The sequence below is a fragment of the Pollicipes pollicipes genome, unplaced genomic scaffold (genome assembly GCF_011947565.3).
Source record: "Pollicipes pollicipes isolate AB1234 unplaced genomic scaffold, Ppol_2.1 Scaffold_7261;HRSCAF=8764_pilon_pilon_pilon, whole genome shotgun sequence".
In the NCBI taxonomy this organism is placed as follows: domain Eukaryota; kingdom Metazoa; phylum Arthropoda; class Thecostraca; order Pollicipedomorpha; family Pollicipedidae; genus Pollicipes; species Pollicipes pollicipes.
In genome coordinates, this window is record NW_023597054.1 from 46907077 (window position 1) to 46934596 (window position 27520).

At 57.9% G+C, this 27520-nt stretch overlaps 1 protein-coding gene across 1 annotated transcript; it reads left to right on the forward strand.

Annotated features, from left to right (window-relative positions):
- The first annotated feature begins 2007 nt into the window (after window positions 1-2007).
- Window positions 2008-27117, forward strand: LOC119111533 (eosinophil peroxidase). The gene is made up of 20 exons (XM_037235347.1): window positions 2008-2133; window positions 9925-10115; window positions 10771-10900; window positions 11283-11662; window positions 13730-13745; window positions 13899-14017; window positions 14610-14780; window positions 16179-16373; window positions 17380-17507; window positions 17784-17968; window positions 18299-18438; window positions 19165-19283; window positions 20070-20206; window positions 20892-21061; window positions 21698-21800; window positions 22052-22103; window positions 22692-22802; window positions 23232-23600; window positions 23886-24015; window positions 26987-27117. The coding sequence occupies exons 1-20, from the start codon at window positions 2087-2089 to the stop codon at window positions 27115-27117; spliced, it is 3024 nt and encodes a 1007-aa protein (XP_037091242.1). The 5' UTR covers window positions 2008-2086.
- The last annotated feature ends 403 nt before the right edge of the window (window positions 27118-27520 follow it).

A 27520-nucleotide genomic window follows, 5' to 3' on the forward strand; every position in this document is an offset into this window, starting at 1 on the left:
CGGCCGCCGCAGCCCGAGGCCCTGGCGATGGGCTGGGAACAACGACGGCGGTCACAGGGCCGGCGCGGACGCCGTGGAGGTCGGCCGGCCGGCAGGCGCCGCGGGGCCCACCGCGACGGCTGCAAGGGTAGCGTGGGGACCGGGGCTAAATATGCCAGCGAAACGCAGCGAAGCGTTCTGGTGTTCTTAGGATAGGTGCATTTGTATCCCGGATTTGAGATTCGGATGGGTGCGAGCATATCTGAATCCATACATTGAAATATCGAGCTCGACCATGGTTACAATGATGCAATCAATAGGTACAATATAATGAAATGGAAAACGGGTGACCCAGTCCGATACCTAACCGACATATACATTTTTTTACTTCGTTAGTTTTAAGTAAATGCGATCGTGGATGATAGCTAACACATTGAATTGCATCTTTAAACGATGGCTTTCAAGGTTTGGTAACTTCATGTTACGGCACGAATTCTCGTTTTTAGAATTGGAGAATTCGCAGGATCCGATTTTCGTCGTCAGTTCGAATCCCACCAATCACGATCCTCAGCTCTAACGCGCACCCACGTGTGGCAAACCGGTAATGAGTCGGTCAACCCATGTGTGATCCATCACCAGCGGGCCCGGAAGGTGAGGCAAAAGACGAGTGTATCGGACATGGTGTGTCGGCGTAATGGAAACACGAAATGAAAAACAAGACACAAGGAAACCTAACCATTCTGGGCCATCGACAGGCACAAAAACCGGCGCTTATTCCGAGCGTTGGTGCGTGCACCTCGTTTTGGAGAAACACGCTCTGAGCTATGGTGTTGAAGGCGACGCATCTTTGCCGGACCACTTGAGCGAGGGGTCGGGATGCTCTTCTCTGGAGCTCACTGTCCTGCAGTCTGGAGTCTTCTGAAATGCATTCCAGCAATTCAAGCCGTCAGCTCCCACTGTGACATGATCCCAGAGCTGCCCTGCTGTCATGTGCGTGTGGCATTCCTTGCACGTTACAGTGTGCTTCTCGTTTTTGGAGGCTGTTGAGTAGTCGAGTGCACAAACAGCCGCAGCCCGATGCGTTATTAGGCGCATGAAGAGCAGCGTTGCTTTGAAATGAAAAGAAAAGATATGGGAAAGGAGCTGACAGCCCGCACACATTTTGGAACAGTTAGTGCATCGAACGAGGGGCATTGATATACCAAGGAGTCATGCTGACAAACGTGATGGAGGCTGGAGGTCCACGAGCGACGACCTAATTTTGAACTGCAACAGTGACATGCCTCGTATCGTGTTAAAGTGCTAACGATATTTGTGACCGTCCGAAACGAATACATAAAGCTCAGCTGAGGGTTCAAAACGTGAGGACTGACGAGAAAACGTTATGTATTCTTTTCATGCGTTATCACTAGTGCGAGTACTACCGCGCGTTCTCGCATCACCCTGTTTTTTTATCATTCACGGCTCCTGTCGTTGGCCAGGAAATATACATACAATGTCATGCAACTTGACATGAACGTGATAACACCTGTAGTCAGCGACAATGGATAAAACATTTCGACTCTCGACGCGCATTACTGAGCATGATCACAAACATGGTAAGCACATTAAAAAAGCATCGGCGTTTGTTCTGGCCCTCGATCGCAGCAAGACAATCAAGCCACAGTGGTGAGAGCGAATGAAGTTCCAGTGGTAACGTTGGTTGGACCCTGCCGGACCTGAGCCAAGGGTCCGACCGGACCTGAGCCACAGGCCCGGCCGGACCTGAGCCACGGGCCCGGCCGGACCTGAGCCACGGGCTCTGGCGGACCTGAGCCACGGGCCCGGCCGAACCTGGGCCATGGGCTCGGCCGGACCTGAGCCGGGCCGGCGGCGGCGGCGGGAGCGGCAGCGGCGGCGGCGGCGACGGCGGCGGCGGCGGCGGCGGCCGCTGCTGACCGCACGGTACCGTCCGTCACGGCGCCGGCCGTATTAATACGCCGGCGCCCAGAGTGGTGCGTCAGTAGTGGAGCGCGCCCTCCGGAAGTGGAGGAGTGCCGGGCCAGCTCCAGCAGACGGCAGCGCGCGGCGCCGGCATGGCACAGCACGCCTAGGCCAGAGTGACACCATGGCTCCCGTCTCCCGGAGGGGTCTGGCTCCGCTGGCCGCTGTCAGGTCAGTCTGCCGGCGCTGCAGGGGAGTCTCGACGCGATGGACGCCCTGGGGTGACACGGGGGTCGGGCGGAGGGCCCTGGCAATGTGTCCTCAGCTGGATCGGGGACCACCAGAAAGCTTCAGCTCAGTAGGAGTGGATTTAAAATTCAGTCGTTTGTATTGCTGTCGAAATGAAAAAGGCGTTTCACATGTTGCATGTCGTGCTGTACCGACGCATGGGACAACTGGTACCTACGGATCTTTACGCATTTACCTTCTGCATCTGCAAATGAGCGCGGAAAAAAAACATCGATGCATCCCTTCTGAATGTCGCAATTCAGAAAGATTTATGGGGGACGGATGGAGCTGATCCAACCAAGACCCGTTATCAGCGTATAGCACCCGATCTAATTAACTTCTCTGGGTATGTTACACGTCGGCGGCTGTTTGTTACCACTCCCGTTAACACGCGCCCGGGTAGTCGGTTGGATAACCTTCGCTCGGGTGCGGGTCAATTTGATCCCCCGCTGAGATCTCAGAAACCAAGAGGGCTGAAGATACCACATGCACAAGGCGTATTGACCTGGACGTGAACTCATTTATGTAAAAGTTAGAGGCTTCTAGGTTATGACCTTCGGGCCAAATAAGGTCAAACAAGGTCACATTCCAGGCTGGTCTTCAAAGGGCTCTTAGAACCTAAATAACTGTTCTAAGCAAAAGTTCGCATGCTCATCTAAGGTCAGTGACCTTGTTTGACGTTTTGAAGGTCAAAGTGACCAAAATCATACAAGAACGCTTTAAGTTTTGCATTTGAATGAGTGACAAAGATTACGCTAGGCAGTATGTTCCTAAAAACAAAATGTTTAACTGGGTCCTTTCAGGTCAATGACCTGTTCTGGCCCGTAAGAAGTCTATGGAAGGTGTATAATGCGGTTGCTGTTGTCAACAAACTAGAAATGTGCACCAGGAACTACCCCATAGAGCAAACTCTAGAGAAATAAAACAGGCTGGTTTTTACCTTGTTCTGATCTTCATACCCGACCTTAGGTCAATATGATTTGGTCATTCAATTGCTGTTTTGCCTAAGAAAGTATCTCTAGAGATGAGATGCATGGCTTCCTCTAACATTCCGTTGTTTCATCAGATTAAACGATTCCCTTAAAATTGACTACGCTGAATCCCTGACCTGACTTTGACCCGCCACAAGCCAGCGACCTTACAAGGTACATCCAATTTTTGATAACATACGATCCGCCATTCAATTGTCTACAGCTGTGAAAAATTTGGCGCGGCTGCGCCGCGCCGTTCGGAAACCATTCCGGAAAAAACCTTTGGGTGGGGAATTTGACCCCCACCCGAGCGCGTATTAGCATATATCCGGTATTTGTAAAAGTCTCAAAACTTTATTCAAACAGCCAGCATCTGTTTGGCACTTAGAAAGCTTCGGTAGATATTAATAAATAATTTTTTGACTGAGTCACAGTCACACGAGCTGTTGTAGGTGAGATGATGTCGGAGGGAAGTCCTGAACGGTGTTCAGCAAGCAGGTCAGCTGGGCGCGGATGACGTGATCTCAAACGCCTCGACACCTCCAGACGTTGGGAAGACGGCGAACGCACTGTGTCCTTGACTTCAAGACTAGCATTTTGTGACATGTTTCTGATACACGCATTTTGTGGGTTGCCATAAGTGGCTTCCACCTACCGACACACGGATATGCGTATTTGGCAGTCAAAAGGCAATGCGTTAACAACATTTGAAATATGCATTCCGTTTTCTTGTCTTCCTCGTTCACGGAGGAAAGACGTTGTTACGCTGTTATATATTTCGTTATGCAGAGGCACACGAGGTAGGATAACCTCCATTTTCCTCGGTTTTGCACTGCTTAATATCCATGGGTCGTTGCCCTCCTGGCATGCACATTACATGAAGATCTAGTAACACATTAGCATTCATTGCACACATTCACGTGGCGTTCCAACACGCTGGCGCCGCTCACAGAGCGGGTGAAGTGAAATATTTCTCCCACATGCAGTTAAACTGTTCAGTCGCCGTCACCCATGTCAGCGGATTTACCAAAACTATGCAACCGCTTAACCGTACTGTCGGCGAGTTTGCGCACTAACACCTATCGCAGCTGGTCAGTGCCTACATAAATTTTTTGATGATTGCCTGTGTTTCCCAATGAACATGACCACGTGTGTGGAACGTAGCTGCGTTAACATAATTCACGAACCATATGCGAGTACCGGGGGATGCATTGCCCTACAAGATTGTGATCTCTTGAATGGGCGTTATTCGGTCCAGCCTTTTTGACCCGCTGCTCATTGTCAGCGATCTAAATGCGACTTCATGTAGTGACTGTCGATGGCGAGTTTCGCTTCATTTTCGCTGATGTTTGCAATAAGACTGAGATGGGCAGCGGTGTTTCTTGGAAGAAGCCCCAGGCTAGGCGTGCGGTAGTTCCGGATGATTGAATAAATTGGAAGGCTTTCATGTTACCAGTTCACCATAATTCAACTAAATGTTATCACCAAAATGATATCTCAGAAAAAATCAGCCGACGCATGCCGCCCGAGTGACGCAGTGAACCTGTTATCTTTTCCTCCACCCAGCTCCGCGCGGTCTACATTCCGCCAAAAGGCTTAAGCGTCCCAATTATACTTGAGTCGTTAAGTTGTGACCGACACTCGCAGAAATCGCCTCGAACAAACGTTGAGTACCACATCCACGGGGCCAGGGACACCGTTTGCAGCCAGCAGTCATGACTCCTTGCTAAAGGGTTCGTTGCCCATTGCGGCATCGCCGCCGCTCTGGTTACCGCAAACGTGGTGGCACTGGCCGCTCGCGCGAGTGCCCTGCTGGCTCAGGCGCCTCCCTGCGGAGAGGGGGGGGGGGGGGGGGGGGAGTCTGGGTGGTGGCAAACCGACGCCAATTACCGCACCCAGCCGCTGAGGCCTCTCGGATGTCTGCGGTGGCTGACACGCTTCAGGAGCGGCGGCTGGGAGGCGAGCTTAGAGACAGGCATGAGCTACTCTACCGGCTCCGCATTCAGCCCGTGCTAATCACCAGGTGTGGAATCTTAAAATAGCCCTGGGAATACTCTGCCATTTGGCCCTAAACTTGCATGAACCACTGGCGGAAGACCATCGGAACGTCATATGGCCTGATTCAGTGTGGCGAGAGGAAGGTTTACGTCACGCTTGGTCCAGGGCACGCCGCCGTGCACGGTGTCGCGCGAGGAAACCTGCCGCTACACCTGACCCATAGAGTCATCTCTGACGGTAGTCGGCTCGGTACAGTTTAAACCTATCAGAAACTTCTGTTTAAAACTTCAATTTCAAAGTTGCCAAGACAGCGAACAATGTTGCCATCCGCGTGCCGCTCGATTGCATATCCACCAGTTGCGGGAAGACAGAGTGTAGACCAGAGCAAAGCGACCAGCGGAACTCAAATACCAATGTAGCGGTGGTTCGAAAAAAGGGCTCTTACGCGACAGTTTATCCGTGGCGTCGCATAACTTATAGCGTGACGAATGGTGAGCGAGGGACAGAGCACCAAATAACATCTCACTACCAGCTCCGCACACCAAAACGGTGACAAATCAGTGGGACAGTTGACTAACCAACTGCTATAAGGTCGCAATGGCCATCCCCACGCTAACGCAGCCAAATAAAACGTACCTACGGCGAAAAGGCAGAGTTTGTCTGCGGCTTCCGGGCCAAAGCTTTCCCGCCTTGGAAAAGCGATACCAAAGCGCAGTCTTGCTCAGCGAGTAGGTCACCCGGGCGCAGAAAAAAGCTTTGCTGATGACGATGTGAGCTCAAAGTTTCTGGAGAAGCAGCGTGGAGAGACAGTGACCTGCCAGTCTGTGGATATCAACCAAACTTCAGAAAGGGCTGCAAACTGCCCATTGGAGATCTCAGCAGCCTGGAACCATCAGGGTTGCCGTCACACAGCTTGGTGGTCAAGCGAGACGTGCTCATCATGATGGGAGCGATGCCATGGTCTTCATCACAAGATTTCCGCTCGTCCCATCTGGTATGCCCTTCGAGTTCCTTGGAGGGTACGTGACTCCATGGACTGGTCACTGGTCAAACAACGATTCAGTTGAACGAGACGACCCGTCTCGTGTCGAGATCTTCAGGGGGTAATCTGAGACTGGTGTGTAACTGCAGAATGCGTGTTACCGTTTGCTCTTGGTTTCTCTGAACTTAAATCCCTGCGGATGCAATAGATTTGACATTGCATTAACTGTATTGCTGGAGCAAATGATTTGAGCCCGGCAATTTCATTTGAACATGTCCCACTATTCAATACAAATGCAACTACACATGATATCCACGACACAAGCCAGATCAATGTTCGATCGCAAACTGCGGCTATCTCAAATCAAATAGTTATTTTGCACGATATATTTCATGATAACTCCGGCACCGCCGGGCATCCCAGCTGGTGCGCATCAAATTGATTCGCATTATGGCTACACAGCAGCTGGTAAACCGATACATTGGCGGTACACTGAAGCACCCATCGAACAACAAACACCTTGGTCTGGTCAACACTAAGAATAAGCCACCACGCAGCCCATTCATTGTAGGGTCGGAGACTACTCTCCCGGGTGACCGGGCCGCGGTCACCCCCTCAGTGTACCGGGCCGGCCGAGCCGGACCAGCGAGCTGGCGCGACAGCCGGCAGCGGCTCGCCGATCGCTCAGGCCGCCGCCAGCCACCTCCGCAGGGGGGCAGCGACGCTACCCGGCACGGCAGTTCCAGCCCGTCACGGGAGGGCGGCGGGGGTGATCCGTCAACCAGCCATCCCAGAAAACAATGCGGCCGGCAGTCGGCGCTAAAAACTGCCGGCGCCGGAGTCGCGGGGGCAAAGACACCTGGATGACGGGGCGGCTCTTCACGGTCCGCTTCGGCTGCCGACGGAATGGGCTGCCGCATGCAACCTGCGCCGGGCGATCACCGCGTCCGTCCTCAGGCGCCGGGTGCCGGCGCGTCCGGTCCCACCGTGTCCGGTCCTATGGTGTCCGACACCGCGTACCCAGTACCACGGCGTCCGGTACCAATGTGTCCAGTACCATGGCGTCCGGTTCCAGTGTATCCAGTACCGTGGCGTCCGTCCCAGTGTGTCCAGTGTCATGGCGTCCGGTCCCAGTGTGTCCAGTGCCGTGGCATCCGGTCCCAGTGTGTTTAGTGCCATGACATCCGGTCCCAGTATGTCTAGTGCCATGGCGTCCGGTCCTAGTGCGTCCAGTGTCACGGTGTCCGGTCCCAGTGCGTCCAGTGTCATGGCGTCCGGTCCCAGAGTGTCCAGTGCCGTGGCATCCGGTCCCAGTGTGTCCAGTACCATGGCATCAGGTCCCAGTGTGTGTCTAGTGCCATGGCGTGCGGTCCAAGCCTGACCGGCGCCGAGCCGGCCGTGCGGACCGCGACGCTGGCGGGCGTGTGCCACCGCCGGGCGCCTGCCGTCTGTCACGGCTCCGTCCACGCCGCTCCGGCGCCGCAACCGTGCCGGCAGCGGTCGACTGCGGTCGGACGGCGGCCGGCGGCGCCGCGGGAGCCGCCGGTCACAATGGCCGGCGCCGAGTGGGCCGCGGCGTCGCCCTGGCAGCAGCGGCGACGCTGGCGGCGGCCGGCGGCGCCCGCGCGGCAGGTCGGTCACCGGCGGTCGCACCGGCGGAAACGATGCAGACGGAGACACGCGGACCGGCCGGCACGAGCCGCCCGGGGACCGCCCGGGGGACCGGAACTGCACGGCGCCGGGGCCGGTCTGGGCGCCGGTGAGAAGCAGATCCGCCGCGTGCCGCCGCTTCAGACGGCGCGGCTCGGCGTCGTCCGGTGCTGCGGGATCGGGTGTCACGAGCCCCCTCTCGGAGCCGGGCGGGGCACTGCCGGGATGATGTCACTTAGTGACTTCTCCACCGGACTGAGCGTCGCGACCGTGTCACGATACTCAGCCCGATGGAGACGTGGGCGGTGGATGCAAGCCTGCCTTGTTCCAGGACTGGCTCGATTATGACGTCAGTGTTTTATGCTAGTGCAACACTTTGGGTTCACAGTGGACTGTACACAATGCATCGTGCATTGCATGGTTAGGCACTCAACCGTTTCTTGGAGCTGAGAGCATCGTATCAGAAGGAGGATGCTTAGTGTGTGTGTGTGTGTGTGTGTGTGTGTTGGTGTGTGTATGTGTAGGGATTAACTGAAATGTTTACAAGGAACTCCGTGTTCACACACGCGAGTGAAATGCCTTAAGGTTATCATCCTTCATCCTTCGCCAGGATGAAGATTGTGACGGAAACACTGGCATTATATTGGCGATGTGTCGTCTCAGCATGTTCGACGCCGGACACTACACATCTGCTGTCTATGTATTGGGGTTTCCATTACCTGTCTGTTGGGCAGCCCTTCGCCTTTTCGGCTCTTCGGAAGCATCTCTCAAAAGTGTGCAGAGGTCATTATGCCACTTCAGCTAGTTGAGCTCCGAACTTTTTGAACTTTTTATCTTAAAGCTGGGATTTTTTACATGTCAAGTCACCTGGCTTCGGCCACGTTTTCGGTGGTTTTCATGACCAAACACGGCAAACCGTCGCCACATGGAATTCCCGTATTTTTCCTTAGCAGCTCTGTAGGTATGATATTCACTTAAAATTCATGTTATTTGTGCCTGTCGTCATTATGGACGGTACGAGACCACACCAGTGATATGAAGTATTGAAGTTAACGTGAAATTAGTCCACGGGATTATTATACGAGCCAAAACCGATACATCTTGATGGTGCCGTAAGGAGTACTAAATGCCAAGTATGGGCGAGTCAACTCTTGAAATTATTCAATGAAATGCGAGGAAACCTCTCCCTGTACTCCTTCGTGCATGTAGGCTCCACGTATGAAGCATCTGGGTCGATTGTCATAAAAGGTCAAGAGCGACTTAAGATTACCTCACACTTTGTCTTGGAGACAAATTATGCGGATCTTTTAAACCAGCTTTATTCAGCGCAAAATGTTAGAGGCCAAAAAAATATTTGACTTTGTTTTACATTACCTATCATGTAACCTTCAATATTAAATTTTTAAGGTATAGGTATCTGCTTATACGTTGCAGGCGACATACAAGGTTATCACGGTGCATTCGCCATTTTAAATCAAGCAGATACATCGAATGAGAAATCAGCACCTGGACCGTCCTCTATATTTTTCCAATAGTATCAAAACCACCAAAATCTGGCAAATAGTTGAAAAATGCCCGGAAAAACACGCTTCCAGAAACCACGCAGAAATCTTCGGATTTCCAATTCGATAACAGTATAGTTATGTCATGATTAAACGTGTTCGCTGTTTGGTCGTGCTGCAAACGGCTTGTTCGATATAAAGAAACGTCCACAATTTCAAACTTCTGTTTGAGGAGATGCTTAGAGATATAAACATGTCTGCAGGCATTATCAAAACCTTTGTGGACTTTTTAGAACGTTCCGGATAACAAGCTTTCTTGAAAACGACAAAAGGTAAAACGTCCGATGAAAAAGACCCACTAGGCCCGACACATGCAATGGAATGCCCCTTTGCTAACACTTAGCTCAGAACACACACAATGCTGTCGATAGAGATGTTCTTCTCGCAGCCTGTTCAAGCGAGCTGTGTTCTCCTCGTAGCTTGTTCAGCCTAGCTATGCTCTCTTCGCAACTTGTTCAGCCGAGCGGTGTTCTCGCAGCTTCTTCAACCGGGCTGTGTTCTCCTCGCAGCTTGTTCAACCGGGCTGTGTTTTCCTCGCAGCTTGTTCAACCGAGCTGTCTTCTCCTCGCAGCTTGGCCGTGCTGATCTCCAGTGGACACTGCCTGTTCAACCTGCGGCCGCTGCTCGGCAAGGAGTACTCCCGGCCGATCCTGGACGACCTGGACAACTCCGTCGACCTGACGTTCCGGGACGACCTCCTCGGCGATGTGGTGCGCGTGGCTACGGAAGAGGTGGAGGACCTCCGCCGCAGCGACAGCCAAGGTGATCGCCACGTTTACCCCACCTGGCCCGCACAGTGCCGGCCAACTGGCTTCACTATGTGACGCAGAGTCCTGTGGGTCCGATGATCCTCGTGTCAGCCGCAGGACAACATCGAAGGATCTGCCGAAAGCGTCCGCTATTGTACAGTTACCGCACTTTGATTCTGGGGCAGGACAATAAGCCATCTACCAACAAGGCAGGCGAGTCCATTTGACGTCCCAATTACTTGACGACAGGGATTTACATACAGACATTGGCAATTACAGCGCCGCCAATAAGCCAGACGCGCTGGAGACGCCTCACATGGTGACGTTGTGCCGCCCCTCAGCGGGCGCGTTCTCATGCGGCTGCTGAACTTTAGCGGCGTCTCGCCCCACCACTGCCGCCGATATGGGAGCGCCTCGCTTTACGAGCATGTCGCCGCCGTTCCGCGGAGCCGGCCGGCCGGGCCGTCGTCCGACGGCCGGCCGCTGGTTCCCGTCGTAAAGTGTGAGCCCGCGGCAGGCCGGCGACGCCGCGGGGGCGTTGGCGGACGGCGTGCCACGGCTCGGGCGACACGTGGCGCACGTGCCACGTGCGTGAAGGGCGCCTTGCGCGGACCATCGGCGCACGACCGTGGCACGGCTTGGCTGATTGGCGGCGCTCGTGTCGGCAGCCGGGGCAGAGCAGGACATCCGGTACACGTCGCGCCTGCACTCCATGCACCGGCGTCCCCTGCCGGAGGTGAAGAATGACTCGTACTTCGCTCTGACAGCAGTGCGGGCCACCAAGCTACTTCAGGAAAGGTGGGAGTGGCGACGAACCGCGGGGATCAAAGTCTTGAAAGCGGAGGAGGCGTATAGACGGGGGTTGGGCGGCCAGAAGGAGCGCAACAGTGGGCTTACAGAAGCCAAACCATTTATGTTTCCGGCTAAGCCTGATCAACGACTCTCCGTTGTCTCCGTTCACGCGCCGACCAGCCTCAGTCCGAGGCCAAGGTTCTGCCATGTGGTCGCCGGACAATCAAGCTGGCGTGATCTGACAAGGGACCAGTGTGGGAGTTTGGTCGGGACGCTTTTGGACGAGGCTCGCGCCAATTTTCAGTAATTGCTGGGCACCGCAATAATGACCGGGAGGGCTTCCCGGTCTGGGGTCGCGCGGTCATCCTATTTATATTTGTCTCGACAGGCTGGCATTGTCCGGGGAGGACGTCATGTTTCGTCTGCCGCTCTATGACCTGAGGCTGACCCGGCTCGGCAACCTCTGCCCTCCGCATCACGGCGTTGAGTACCCCAGCTGCGATCTCAACAGCAAGTACAGGAGTGTCGACGGCACCTGCAACAACGTCAAGTTCTCGTGGTGGGGCAGTGCCAAGTCGGCTTTCGTGCGGCTACTTCCACCGGACTACGGCGACAGTGAGTGTGCTGTCAATGACGCAAGTGAATCAACTTTCCAAATATTGATTGCAAAATGTAACGTGTTATGCGAGTTTGAGAAAAGCACTGGCGGCTTCATCGCCCCAACATTGAGTGATGCCTATCGACTCTGTCTCTCCCTTTCGAGGCTTGGTGCGAAAAATAAACTTTTGTAACCCCAGCGTGCAACCGAAGGCAACTGACATGGTGGCGATGCCGTGAGCGACATCACAGCTCATGCGGGTGACGCATCATGGCAGAACCGATAGTGTCAACCTTTCCTCCTACTCTGAGGACAAATCTAATATGAATTAGATGCAAGTCAAGCGTAAAAAAGCCACGCCTCTCAACGTTCTGCTACATCTCCGATTCTTCGAAGCTGAGATAATCTCCACTACTGCACACATCAACGTGCATCTCATCCATCACAGTGACACACCTAAAAGTGGCAATAAATAAGGCCGTCTGTTCTGGGGCTTCCCGGGTTCTCCGACCCTGCTCAGGATTCAGTCGGTACCGCTCACGACGACACAATCCAGCTTGTAGCACCGCACCTCCACACGGGCTGGATCGGTACCAGAGCGCGCGCGAGACGCAGTCCATGAGCCGCCGCCTTTTTGTGCTCAGCTGGTCCGCCAGACGCACGCCCCTGCACCGTTACTCCCCGCTTAATGAGCCAATTAGAAGCCGTGTGTTTACGCGCATAACTCGCTCGATGCGCCGCGCTTCCCATCCATTTTTCACGCGGTGGCCGGGCCGGGTGCGCCGCTGTCAGTGGGCCGGGTTTTATGGGGCCTAATTGTTGCGGCGTGGCGCTGGCTCGCTTGCGGTGACGAGAGACGCGCCGTCGGCCGGCGCCCGGCGCCTGTCACCCGGCGCTGGCCCGCTCTCGGTGACCAGAGACGCGCCGTCGGCCGGCGCCCGGCGCCTGTCGCCCGGCGCTGGCCCTCTTGCGGTGACCAGAGACGCGCCGTCGGCCGGCGCCCGGCGCCTGTCGCCCGGCGCTGGCCCGCTCTCGGTGACCAGAGACGCGCCGTCGGCCGGCGCCCGGCGCCTGTCGCCCGGCGCTGGCCCGCTCTCGGTGACCAGAGACGCGCCGTCGGCCGGCGCCCGGCGCCTGTCACCCGGCGCTGGCCCGCTCTCGGTGACCAGAGACGCGCCGTCGGCCCGGCGCCCGGCGCCTGTCGCCCGGCGCTGGCCCGCTCTCGGTGACCAGAGACGCGCCGTCGGCCGGCGCCCGGCGCCTGTCGCCCGGCGCTGGCCCGCTCTCGGTGACCAGAGACGCGCCGTCGGCCGGCGCCCGGCGCCTGTCACCCGGCGCTGGCCCGCTCTCGGTGACCAGAGACGCGCCGTCGGCCGGCGCCCGGCGCCTGTCGCCCGGCGCTGGCCCGCTCTCGGTGACCAGAGACGCGCCGTCGGCCGGCGCCCGGCGCCTGTCGCCCGGCGCTGGCCCTCTTGCGGTGACCAGAGACGCGCCGTCGGCCGGCGCCCGGCGCCTGTCGCCCGGCGCTGGCCCTCTTGCGGTGACCAGAGACGCGCCGTCGGCCGGCGCCCGGCGCCAGGAAATGCCCGGGCGTCAACACGCCACGGAACCACCACCGACGGGATCCTTCCGGAATTTGCCCAGTTGCAGTTCACGGAAGCAGACCCCCCTTCCCCTAACGTATTGGGGAGTGGAACGCTTCGGGGGCCCGGGTAACGGCGGCCGTTTCCTCTGCATGTTCCGCAGGTGGCACGTCGGAAATTGTCAGGCGCTGGGGTGGTGTGTACAGCCAGAGGGTCGCAGTGCGCTAGGTGGCGGTCCATGGCAGACTGATTTGTATGTTAAGCGATTTATTAAATATGAATCCCAACACCCTGGGGTTTGCTTACTTAACTTGCTTTTTTGCTCTGCACAATCATGCAACAGATTACGCGCTCAACAACATGAAACGTCGTCGTTTCCTTCCACTTCCACTGAATGGCCTTTCTTTTGCTCATTTTTGCACGACATACAGGAGCGACGATTGCTCATTGTACATTTGGACGGTTGGTTCAATAAACACGAACTGTCTGCCAAAAAAGAAAAACATTCGCAAACCACTTTGCTGCGGTCTGCATAAACTCTGTTATCCTGATGCAAATATGGGCCGACTTCCCTAAATGTGCCAGTCTAATTTACTTCAGAGGTGGACAGTCCACGGTCAGAGGGCGTGTGTGACTGACGCTGTCCTGCCGCAGAGGTGGACAGTCCACGGTCAGAAAGCGTGTGTGACTGACGCTGTCCTGCCGCAGAGGTGGACAGCCCACGGTCAGAGAGCGTGTGAGACTGACGCTGTCCTGCCGCAGAGGTGGACAGTCCACGTGTCTCGCGGGACGGCGCCGCGCTGCCCAGCTCGCGCCGCGCCAGCGCCGCCTGCCTGTCGCAGCGGTTGGTGCCGGCTGGCCGCTCCGAGCGCATCTCGCTGATGGTGATGCAGTGGGGCCAGTTCCTCGACCACGACCTCTCCCACACGCCGATGAACACAGGTACGCGTCGAGCCGAGCGGCGCCGGCGCCGGCTAGTGACGGCGCCGGTTGGTGGCGGCGTCGGCTAGTGGCGGCGCCGGCCGGTAGCGACGCCGGCTGGTGGCGACGCCGGCCGCTGGCGTCGCCGGCTGGTGACGGCGCCGGCTGGTGGCGTCGCCGGCTGGTGGCGGCCCCGTAGCGGACCGACACCAAACCGTGCCGCCTGGCTTGCCGCGCGCTGCGTCTCGGCTGCACACGTGCGAGAGCTGCCGGCTCTCGGGATGTCACTCGGGCAGATGAGAGGAGGGGGAAGGGGGGGGGGGGGCGTCACGACGCAGACTGTCATGATGCCATGGCGATGGTGTCGTTGTGACAAGCCGCGTGACTTTCTACCAGTTGAGTTTCGGTATTCTCCGCTGCGATTGGCAAACAAATCTGACGTATTGAGTGCATTGTGAAGACCCAACTGCTGCTATTTTCCCTCAGTAAGCGGGCCGCTGGGTCGCATTCTACCGTCACCGCACCCTTGATGACCGCAGCAACGCCGTCCTGTGCCGCGAGCGGCATCGCGCAGATCTCTGCTCGACTTGGCTGACGGCGGCGCCGGTTTCAGCGACGCTGTACGGGAGTCCGATCTCGTGCTGCTCGCTGCCGCCGCAGCTGCAGCACCCAGACTGTTTCCCGATCGCGATCCCGCGGACGGACAGCCTGTACCGGCAGTCTGGCCAGAGCTGCATGGAGTTCGCCCGCTCCGTAGCCGCCGTCCACAACGGCTGTGGTCTGGGTGAGTCGAACGCGGCGCCCGCGCCACCTGCCGATGGGCTTAGAGGGAAGGGGAGCACGGCATGGGAGGCCTGAGAAGCGAAGAAGGTGTCCCTTCAAATCAAGGGAACTTCGTAATGGAAAAACACGCCTCCAAAGTCATACTATTGCACGGTGTCGATTTATTCCATGTTAATTAGTACACAGTACCACCCAAAATCTCTCGAAGTGAATGTCAGTGCTCCTATTCTGCTTGCACGCACACAAACGTCCCGGGCACCATAAAGAACCATGTAATCTGACACATCCTATCACATTACTGCATATCGCCGCAGCGCTACTGAGAGGTTCAGCACATTAAGGAAAGAACATCAATCGCGTGTTGATTTTAAGCGCGATAAGATCAGGCCGTGTGGTAAGAAACGCCTCCGACGTCGCACACGGGTACGTGGATGCACAAAATGAATGCGTAAAATGCATGGCTAAATCCGCTGAATAAGTATCATGTACAGTGATTCTCCAAATGACTGAATACATGAATGGGTACAGATAAAGCGTAAAATAATGCAAGTGTGGCCTTCGATTTGCAGCATATGCGAACGCAAGTCTGGATAAGAGAAAGCTCCGAGTCAATTTCGCGCTCGACGCTTTTGAAGGGCGCGTCTAGCGTCTGCTACAATGACCAAACGTGAATGATGCTCTCGTTGTAATGAAGGGAGGACACATTTTCACGGCCGTGAGGACAAGAACCGTTGTTTGATACTACGTCGGCTGTGTGATGGCTAGAGGGTGGCGCCTAGTGCCTATCGCATGACATAACGAGCTCATAATTGGATTGGATGTCATAAAGAATCCGGTTACGGGCTCATTTTGTCATGGTTCTCACTCAAGCTCTTCTGTCCAGCGGTAAAGAACTTGGCAGGTCTAGTTAATGGATGGCAGAAGTGGTATAAAACACGCTACAAAGACAAGGCTCCATCACGACGTGCCACAGCGTATATGGTCTCATAGCGCCGATAGCGTCCCGGACACCAGGCGACGTGGCTGACGGTGGCCGGTGGCTCCAGGGCTTCATAGAACGCCCGAACCCGAACTCTGCCATCTGCGTCTGCCGTCACGTTTGTTGACAAAATCACTTCGCTGATATGCTTGGCGTTTCAAGGAAAGCACGAATTTGTCGCAAGGTGTCACCTCGGTGTCATCATCTGCATTGGTATCCAATTGGAGCGATGAGTGTCGCGCCCTATATATGTATATATATATATATATATATATATATATATATATATATATATATATATATATATATATATATATATGAATATGTGGATGCATATAAGGCGCCACATTCGTCGTTCATGCGTGGGAATCCTGCAGCTAGATGATTCAAGATGTCTCATTACTTCATTCCGACCAACAGGTCCCAGAGAGCAGGTCAACCAAGTTACGTCATTCGTTGACGGCTCTGGCGTCTACGGAAGTTCTGACGGTGAACTGCAGCAGCTGCGGCAATACGAGGGGGGCAAGATGAAAATGACCGGTTCTCTGCTTCCCACTACTGATGGCGACGGTAGCTGCATCCGACAGAGGACCGATGTCAAGTGCTTCCAGGCCGGTGAGCTGCCTGGAACAAGTGATGCTGATAAGGCCCTTTGCACCACCAAAATTCCTTCCAGAAAATACAATCTTAATTTCAGTTTGCTGGATTGTCACGGCATACTGGGCAAGATACAAAGACTGTCCGAAATCCGTTCTGATTACCAGAAGTAGGCAGTGCTTTCCTTGTGCAGATTTTACTAATTCTCTCACCTTAAAATCGCTTCGTTTCAAATTGCGTCCATATTCAAAGTTATGCTGGCGAATATTAGCGTCAGTTACCCTGACTATGAGAGCAACTCCCGCTGCAACAGATTGTAGGACAAACAGTCGGGAGGAAAAGGCACCACTTTCGAAGTGGCCCTCTGAGGTCCGTTCCCAGACACTAATTATTCGTGTGGGAATGAGTTAACGCCCAGCTTTTAACAGGCAATCACAGCGTATGAAAGCACCTGTTTTCCTTCAGTTAAGCTTCAGCGCAGGCTCAGTTTGTTTAGTTTTGATTCCATAGCTCACAAAGAGAAAAGATGGCACGCAAGTTCGAAAGCTTGTCCTATCGGTGCAAGGGAATATGGATTCTCGTGTACGTGACGGTATCAGGTCTACGCATTTCCGGCTCTAGTGATGAACAGAGTTACATAGCTATCTTATGCGCAACAGCCTCCACTTCCACCACCAACGTAATGCAGCGTTTTAGCGCGTTGGCCTTCCGCTGGGCCCTCCAGCGTTGCGAGGCAGTCTCCGCTGCTAGACCTCATCTGGCCGTCACAGTCCTCAGTCTGCTCTCCAGCGTTGCGAGGCAGTCTCCGCTGCTAGACCTCAGCTGGCCGTCACAGTCCTCGGTCTGCTCTCCAGTGTTGCGAGGCAGTCTCCGCTGCTAGACCTCAGCTGGCCGTCACAGTCCTCGGTCTGCTCTCCTGGCGGGAAACGTAATGATGAGAGTCTCGTCCGGACTGCGGCGTCCGCGGCTCTGACTCTGACTCTGCGTCAGGGTCAGGCTCTGACTCTGACTCTGCGTCGCTCAGGTGACATCCGGGTGAACGAGCAGCCCGACCTGACCACGCTTCACACGCTCTGGGTCAGAGAGCACAACCGAGTGGCCGGCAAGCTGGAACGATACTGCTCCGGATGGGACGACGAAAAATTATTCCAGGTGAAATATGGCGTTCGGAAGGGGGCAATTAAGGTGCGACGAGCCGGGCGACAGTCACGTCTCGAGCGCTCCGTGGCGTGATAGCCATCGGGTCATTAGCGTCAGCCGGCCGGCCGTTAATGCATGTGTGTGGAGGTCGGCGTCGGCGAGGCCGCGGGACGACCCGCGGTCTGCAGCCGCCCGAGCTCGGGTCGTTTCGAGAGTTCGCCGGGGTCCTGTGGCCGGGCGGCGCCGTCGCGGCTGACTCGCTCCTGTAGCCGGGCCGTGGTCCCCCAGGAGTCCCGCCGACTGGTGGCAGCGATGATCCAGCACGTCACCTACAGCGAGTGGCTGCCGGTCGTGTTAGGCGATGACCTCGTGACCCGACATGACCTGGCGCCGGCCAAGAGTGGGTTCTACGGCGGCTACAGCCCCAACGTGGACCCGACCATCGCCAACGTGTTCGCTACAGGGGCTATGAGGTGAGGGAGGTGTTTGGAACTTTAGCTTTTCCGAGGTCAGGGATGATCTCACGCGTTCAGGGTTTCTTTGTCGCAACGATGCGGAGCAGGACAATTGACAGTTTCAATCCAGCATTCAACAATCATGCACAGAACTGTCCAGTTGGTTTCAGTACAACGTGGAAAGTTCTTGATATTATTATCCAGCGCCAACAGCCAAGCACCAAGCCAACCTGGATCCAAAGCCGTCCAAGCCTGTCGCAGCCTTTCGGATAATGCGCACGGTGTGGACGTGGCCTGTTACCAGGCCGAGGGATCCGCCGGGCTGAGACGGGCCGTCCTCGCCGACAGGTTCGGCCACACGCTCGTGCCGGACCACCTGCTGCTGTTCACGCCCTGGCACACCAAGCTGGCCGGCGTCTCACTGCACAAGAGCTTCTTCCGGCCCCACTCACTCTACCATCCGGGCAGGATAGACGAGTACATGGCCGGTAGGTTGACGTGAGCCGCGCTGGATTTCCTGGATCCTGAATCCTGGATCCCATTACCGTGCCCGCCAGGCAGCTTTTCATTTAGACAGCCGTAACGTGCGGTTAGACCCAATTTCCGAAGGCATGGTCGGAAATGTCAGCGTAGATATATCGAGCTAAATTAGACGTCGTAAGACGTTACTGCGCTAGCTTGGAAGAACAACAGGTAGATATGTAAATATTTTGGACCGCCGGCAGCTAATGTGCCAACCATGCTCTTGTCAGGCTAAATACCACTTGGGCTTTCTCGTTAAATCTCCCGTCGAAGATTTAACGTAAGACTATTAAAATAATTAGAGGCCACGTAATTGTGCAGATCTAAGCAGAAAATACAGATGCCCATGAACATAGCTGTGATGACCGACCGGCGAAACGTCGTCTAGTCTTCCACAGTTTTCGTCGGAACTGAAGTTAGTTATTTACCATCGTTACCATGGTGCTTCTCAGTTTCTCACCATCGCCACCCCGGCCGTTCACTGCCACTTGCAGCTGCATTCCTGCAGAAGCGAGGCATTGTTATTTGGGGATGCATGGACCAATTACCGCCCGACCACAAGCGACCATTACATGGGATGCATCATTTCCGGCGCCGTGCTGCGTGCTTGGCCCCCGCCCCCGCGGAGGTCGGGTTCCCAGCTGGGCCCGCTCGTTACCGGGTGGAGTTTTCACGGCGTCTGTCGCGGACAGGCCTGGCCAACGCCAACAGCAGCGAAGCGGACAACTACCTGGTGGACACCATCAGGAACCGGCTGTTCGCGCCGCCGGGGCAGGCGTTCGGGCTCGATCTCGGCGCTCTCAACATCCAGGTGGGATGTAGTGCGATCTACGCCCCGTTCTCAGCGCACGGGCACCACGGCTCGCCCTCGCCCCGTCGCTGGTGTAGCTTTTGTTTAGCGCGATGGCGTTGAAGTTGGTTGGTTTAAGGGAGCTTCCCAGCGGCTTGTGAACAGCGCGGTGTAATTATGGTGTCGAGAACGGTTCCGCAGGCGCGGCCAGGCGGGCGAATCGCGGAGGGGAAATTAAATGGAACAAAGCCTCTGTCGGCTTTACTGATCGGCTTACGGACGTGCTGTGGACAGTTATCCACGACGCTGGCCGGCGCATTGACAGCGTGGTGGGGCGGGTGGATACGCCAATTGGCGACCATCCGCGTACAATGACCCGGCATGCCACCGGCCCCAATATGCACGTCGGCCTCATCAAGCACGCCCAAACCACGCGTCACGCTCGTAAAAATCCGACTCGACCACGACGGAGCCTGTCATTAGCTCCGTGACCTTCCGAAGCGCCTCGCACCACTAGCCATCAATGTCGGAGCGAAGCCGGAGCCGCGAGCGAAGACCCGCCCCGCACCACCGGCCTGAGATTCTGTCGCGGCCACCAGGACTGTCGCCGACCGGCCGACCGTGTGCGCCGCGAAGAGGATAGGGCGGTCAAGCCGAAGAACGTGACGGGGAGGCCTTCAGGGTTTTGACGCCGCCACTCGGGCCAAGCCCGCCCTCCGTCTCTGTCTCTCGCTCGGTAACCGTCCGCGGCGTCGCTGACCTCGTCTGACGTCTGCCGTTGACGGGCGCACCTCTGCCCTCCGGCAGCGCGGCCGGGACCACGGCCTGCCCTCCTACACGCTGTGGCGTCGGGCGTGCGGCCTCTCGCCCGAGGTGAACGCCTTCGCTGACCTCAAGGCCATCATGAGTCCTCGCGCTGTCGCCAGGCTCATCGCCACCTACACGTATGAACCCGCTTGGGGGGAGGGGGGGGGATTGTGCGCTTTGTGAGTGCAGCTCACGGGATCTGGTCCAGCTCAGTAAATTAATTTGATATTGGCTGCTTCAAACGCTATGAATGATCTACTTGCGAAATTTAACGGTTTAGGATTGATGACAATTTGTTCTAGCGCTTTATCATTTACCCTCTGACTACTCAACATTATTCTCAAATCCAACAATTTGCAAAATCCGTGATAACTAATAAAAATAAGGCGGAGATCCAAAATTTTAAAGAAAACAAAAAATTTAATGCCGCTGCTTTGCCTCAACCTCTGGGCCATTCAGCACACGATTCGTTCCCCGAATCAAGCATCAGCTCCTCGCATAATGTACGTCGTGTTCCGACTCCAAACGTGGAAACAGGCCTTTTTAGCAAATCCAGCAGTGGGATTCTTCTTTTGTCTCGGAACATTATATCATTATCTACGATGTTGCGTAGCCAAGACAGTAGGTATTACACCTAGATATTGCGAGACAGTGCATCTCCCTATAAATAACCAGTCTGCTGTTTGACGATGGGCTAGAATTCGAACCATTTGAGCCGATCAAGCCTGAAATTCAACATTTGTAATGCACATGACAGGGCAGCGTTGACCCCGACGACGATCCGATGCACGGTGTCGACAGCAGCGCCACCTATTCCGGCAGGCGCGTAGACGACATCGACCTGTACGTGGGCGGCCTGCTGGAGACGCCACCAGACGGCGCCCTGGTCGGCCCCACACTCGGCTGTCTGATGGCGCACCAGTTCCAGACGCTCAGACGCGGCGACCGCTTCTGGTACGAGAACGGCGAAGAGCCGCACTCGTTCAGCGCAGGTGAGTGCGGGAACAGCACTTGTTCGGTGCAGGTGTGTGGGACAGCAACTATCGATCAGTCCAGGTGAGGGTGGCAACAGCGCTGGTTCAGTGCTGATCAGTAACACAGCCGAAACCGTTCAGCGCAGATTAGCATGGAAACAGCACTGATTTACTGCTGGTCAGGGACACGACATCAGCCGCTCAGCACACATTGGTGTGGCAACAGCACTCCTTTTGCTTTGGTCTATGAGGCAAGCAAATTTTCAGCGAATAGTGATGCAGAAGTAGCACTCGTTCAGCATGGATGAGTGAGACGACAAAACCCACTCGGCGTCGGTGGGCGTGGCCACGGCGCGCATTCAGCGCAGGTAGATACTTACTCAGGCAGCTCGTGCTGTGCTTTGTTCTAATTAGTGCAATTCATGACGCAAGTGGCACTTCCACGTGAACGACTGATTGAGTGAAGAGTTTTATTTCCCTCACCTTAATGCTTAAAAGGTTTTGTTTTCACCAAAGAGCGGAAGAGCGACAGTCGCCCAACGCCACCAATTACGTAAGTGGATATGTCTGTTGCTGCATGTGACCGTGAAGAACGTTCCTGGTAAATGCATTCGCGCCAATTTTGCCTGTCTGAATGACTACTTCTTTTCACAGACCAGCTGGCCGAGCTCCGTAACGTCACGCTAGCCAAGGTCATCTGCGATAACTCGGCCCTCGCCACGATACAGCCCAGCATCATGATCAAGCCCGGCGAAGGGTGAGCAGCCTTTGCCTACAGTCACAGCAATGTGATTCCTATCGTGATGTGGATATCAGGAAGTGATAGCATCGCATCAATGCCAGGTGGTTCCCAACTTAACTTCGATATGCCCAGACGATGCCTTAAAACATCAAGTTGACTATCCAAAAGATTCGTGCTAACGGTACGTCTTCATACCACTGTAATCACTGCAATCCCTCGCCGTCGCCGGACCCAGTGCGCTGAGTCTGGGCTGGCCGTCTGCTCAGGAACGCGCGGGAGAAGTGTCGCCGGCTGCCAGGTCTGGACCTGCGCCGCTGGGCGAGCCAGCTGGGCTGCGCCGTCCCAGAGCCGGCCCGCCCCGGCTGGAGTCCGGCCAGACCGCTGCCCTTCTGGCCCACCGGCCGGCCGGGAGGGGGCACCTGGCCGACGGCAGGCGCCGGCTCCGGCGGCGTGCCCGGCTACCCGGGACCGGGCGCTGGAGGAGACCAGCGGCCGCCGTACTGGCCACCGGTGGAGCGGCCTCAGCCGGGGCAGGTGGCGCCACCTGAGGGGACGCAGCAGGAGCAGGGCACGACAGCGTGGCGGCCGGGGGCAGCGAGCGGACCCGACCCAATCGAGACGACCTCGGAGGTAGGGTACCCACCTCAGGAGCCAGACCAGGCTCCGGGTGCAGTGGGCGCTGAAATTGCCCCGCCGGCCGCCGGAGCTGACGCGTCCGGCGGCGGCGGCAGCTCTGCCACGGGAGAAGGGTCGCTGTTCCCAAGGCCGAGACCGACAGAAGGCACCTCAGAAACCGGTCAGCCGATGTCACCGGGCGATGGTGCACTATCGTGGACGAGTTCGTCTGGAGGAAACGGAACACCTGGTCAGCCACCCAGCTGGCAGCCTGAGGGCCCCGGCCCAGAGGCGGTGATACCGGTGCACCCGCCGATCCTGCCGCCCTCCCAGCCCAAACCGGAGGCGGTGATACCGGTGCACCCACCGATCCTGCCGCCGTCCCACCCGGACCCGGTGGCAGTGATACCTGTCCACCCTCCGATTCTGCCCCCGTCGCAGCCTGATCCGGAGGTGGTGATACCTGTCCACCCCCCGATCCTCCCACCGTCCCAGCCAAACCCTGAGGTGGTGATACCTGTCCACCCACCGGTCCTCCCACCGTCCAAGCCAGACCCGGAGGCAGTGATACCAGTCCACCCACCCATCCTGCCACCGTCCCAACCGTCCCCAGCGCCGCCGGAGGTCACAACTCCACTGCCGACGCCAGGTCCCAGCCGCCCGGTCCACCCGCCGGTGCTGGCCCCGGCGCCATCCCCTCCGGAGCCGGTGCGACCCGTCCACCCGGAGATCCACCCGACAGTCCTCCCAGCGGTCCTTCCAACGCCGGGTCCCGACCAGACCGTGTCGTCGCCGTCGCCGCCGGTGCTGCCGGTGCACCCGCCGCTGCAGCCGCAGACGAGCATGATGATGCCACCGGCTACGATCACCATCGCCGCCTCGCTCTGGCCGACGGCGCCCGGCAAGCCGCTGGTGTTCGTCATCGGCGGCGACGGCGGCCGGCCGGTGCTCACCGTCATCCCCCGTCCTGTGGTGCCCGCCGGATCGTCCGCCACTGCCGTCCCGCCTCAGGTCATCATCTCCCCCTCGCGGCCCTCGGGGCAGGCGGTGACCTCGCTTCCGCCCGAGGCCACCCTGTCGCCGCCGGCGCCGCTGTTCCCGTCCGGCTTCGACCCGGACTTCCCCGACATTCCACCCGGTGAGACGATCGCCATCGAGCCTCCCTACCCGGAATCAGAGCCGCTCGAGCCGGGCCCGACGGCGGTGGCCGTGCCGCCGCCACCGGATCCCGACGCGTCGAACTACCCCGACCCACCTGAATACCCCGACTACGGCTCGTGGCCGGTGGACCCGGCGTATCCGGACCACGAGCCCGATGCGCCGGCGGAGACGCCGCGGCCGCCGGCGCCGCCGGACGTGCCCGCCTCGGCGGTGCTCGGGCCAGCCGGCACGGCGGCGCCCGTGATCTCGACCCAGCCACCGCTGCCGGCCGGGGTGACACCGGCCGTGGAGCCGGCCGCGCCCGACTATGACCCCGACTTCCAGACAGTTGTCTTCATCCCCGAGTACCCGGACGAAGGCGGCGCGCCGCCCGGGCCGACCGAGCAGCCCTCACTGCCCACCCTGGAGCCGTCTGTGGAGGAGGTGGCGCCCTCGGCGACGCATCCCAGCGGCGGTGGAGTGACGCCGACTCAGAGCTTTACCGCACCCTCCCTGACAGGGACCAGTCTGTCCACTTCCATGCTGTCTATCCTGACTGGAGCCACTCTCTCCACTTCCTCGACATCCATCCTCACTGGAGCCACTCTGTACCCCTCCGTGACGTCAATCCTGACTGGAGCCACTCTCTCCCCCTCCGTGACGTCAATCCTGACTGGAGCCACTCTCTCCCCCTCCGTGACGTCTATCCTGACTGGAGCCACTCTCTCCACTTCCTCGACGTCCATCCTCACTGGAGCCACTCTCTCCCCCTCCGTGACGTCTATCCTGACTGGAGCCACCCTCTCCCCCTCCGTGACGTCAATCCTGACTGGAGCCACTCTCTCCCCCTCCGTGACGTCTATCCTGACTGGAGCCACCCTCTCCCCCTCCGTGACGTCTATCCTGACTGGAGCCACTCTGTACCCCTCCGTGACGTCAATCCTGACTGGAGCCACTCTCTCCCCCTCCGTGACGTCAATCCTGACTGGAGCCACTCTCTCCCCCTCCGTGACGTCTATCCTGACTGGAGCCACCCTCTCCCCCTCCGTGACGTCTATCCTGACTGGAGCCACTCTCTCCCCCTCCGTGACGTCAATCCTGACTGGAGCCACTCTCTCCCCCTCCGTGACGTCTATCCTGACTGGAGCCACTCTCTCCCCCTCCGTGACGTCAATCCTGACTGGAGCCACTCTCTCCCCCTCCGTGACGTCTATCCTGACTGGAGCCACCTCTCCCCCTCCGTGACGTCTATCCTGACTGGAGCCACTCTTTACCCCTCCGTGACGTCTATCCTGACTGGAGCCACTCTTTACCCCTCCGTGACGTCTATCCTGACTGGAGCCACTCTTTACCCCTCCGTGACGTCTATCCTGACTGGAGCCACTCTCTCCCCCTCCGTGACGTCTATCCTGACTGGAGCCACTCTCTCCCCTCCGTGACGTCTATCCTGACTGGAGCCACCCTCTCCCCCTCCGTGACGTCTATCCTGACTGGAGCCACTCTTTACCCCTCCGTGACGTCTATCCTGACTGGAGCCACTCTTTACCCCTCCGTGACGTCTATCCTGACTGGAGCCACTCTTTACCCCTCCGTGACGTCTATCCTGACAGGTGCCACTCTCTCCCCCTCCGTCACATCGATCCAGGTCGTCCCGCCGTCCACGTACCCCAGTCGGCCGGGCACCACCTGGCTAACGTTCGACACGACCTTGATCGGCACGCAGCCCGGTCAGCTGGTGACCGCCATCCGGCCGGGCCAGACGCCGGTGGCCGTGCGGCCGACGGCCACCGGCCGGCCAGTGGTTACGACGTCGATCGTTTGGCGGCCGGGCGCGTGCGGCGGCCGTCCCGGCTGCCGGCCGTCGTGGCCGCCGCGGCCGTGGCCCGGCCGCCCGGTCATCTCCATCATCGCCGGGCCGACGCCGACCATGACGGGCGTGCACCGGCCCGGCGCCACCGTCACTGTGTGGTCCGAGCCGCCGCCGCACGGCGCCGTGCCACGGCCGACCGCAGTCGCCCCAGGCACCGGCACCGCTACCGTCCCCGGTGGAGGCGTCAGGCCGGTCCCCGGGGGGTACCCCAGACCGGTCTCCGGCGGGGGCGTCAGGCCGGTCCCCGGCGGGTACCCCAGACCGGTCCCTGGCGGGTACCCCAGACCGGTCCCCGGCGGGGGCGTCAGGCCGGTCCCCGGCGGGTACCCCAGACCGGTCCCCGGCGGGGGCGTCAGGCCGGTCCCCGGCGGGTACCCCAGCCGGCCACAGGGAGGGTACCCCAGCCGGCCGCAGGGAGGGTACCCTCCGATCGGCGGCAACCTCAGACCGCCGTTTGGCGGCGGGTATCCCAGACCCCGGCCGCCGATCGCAGGATACCCGAGGCCTCCGTCCGGAGCGGTGTACCCGACCGAACCAACTCCGGACGGTCCGGGGCCGTTAGAACCTCCTGTGTCAGCGCTAGAGGAAGTGACGCCAGGGAGTGGTGGGCCCGAGGACACAGTCAAGCCAGGGGGCATCCAGACTAAGCCCATCGGCGCCGTATCTCCTATTCCCGTCCTGCCAGCAGTGGACCCATATCCGGTACAGACGAAACCCACGGGCGATGTCAAACCAATTCCCGTCCTTCCTACAGATCCAGTGCAGACGAAGCCCACGGGTGATGTCGAGCCAATTCCCGTCCTTCCTACAGATCCGGTGCAGACGAAACCCACGGGCGATGTCAAACCAATTCCCGTCCTTCCTACAGATCCGGTGCAAACGAAACCCACGGGCGATGTCAAACCAATTCCCGTCCTTCCTACAGATCCGGTGCAAACGAAACCCACGGGCGATGTCAAACCAATCCCCGTCCTTCCTACAGATCCGGTGCAAACGAAACCCACGGGCGATGTCAAACCAATCCCCGTCCTTCCTACAGATCCGGTGCAAACGAAACCCACGGGCGATGTCAAACCAATCCCCGTCCTTCCTACAGATCCGGTGCAGACAAAACCCACGGGCGATGTCAAACCAATCCCCGTCCTTCCTACAGATCCGGTGCAGACAAAACCCACGAGCGATGTCAAACCAATCCCCGTCCTTCCTACAGATCCGGTGCAAACGAAACCCACGGGCGATGTCAAACCAATCCCCGTCCTTCCTACAGATCCGGTGCAGACAAAACCCACGGGTGATGTCAAACCAATCACCGCGCAGCCTTCTCTAACACCCTCGCCACCAACACAAAGACCACCCTACGTCCCCTACCCTTGGCCGCAGAGACCTCCAGTGATCCCCACGGAGCAACCCACAACGACGTCCACGCCGTCTACACCTGACCCCTGGCCGGGAAGCTCCACTACACCTGACCCCTGGCCGGTAAGCTCCGCGACATCTGACCCTTGGCCGGGAGGCTCCGTGACATCTGACCCCTGGCCGGGTAGCTCCACTACGTCTGACCCCTGGCCGACGGCAGCGGGTCTGCCGATTGGCTGTGAGGCAATCGGCGCGTGGCGCGCGATCCCCGGCATGGACCAGTGGTGCACGTCGAACTGCCTGATGAAGAACCCGCCGTTCTGTCCCGCCACTCACTGCCTCTGTGCGTAGTCGGATGGGCGGCGATGGCGGCGGTGGAAGGAGCCAATCCCACCGCGGCTGCCGGCTGAGGTCGGCGGCCAGCATCATTTGCCGGAGGCCGAGGCCACGCTCTGATTGTTCGTGAGCGGCGGTAGCCAGTGGTGATTACAGGCCGGTGCGTGCGAGGCGTTATCAGCGGCCCAGACAGTACTGGCCGCGACAGCGACATTGATATTTTAGACGATGTGGCATTTTGCGACGTGGCATTACGAGCCCAGGTGGAAGGTGCTTAGTGTTAGCTGCTGTAGTGTTAAGTTTTCACGATGCGGCGCGGATTTCGCATGTGTGCGCGTGTTTATGTCGAGGCTAGCTTGTGCTGGCATTCGTCGAGTCTGTCATGTCTGGATGACATGAACCCCTGATGGCGTCCAGC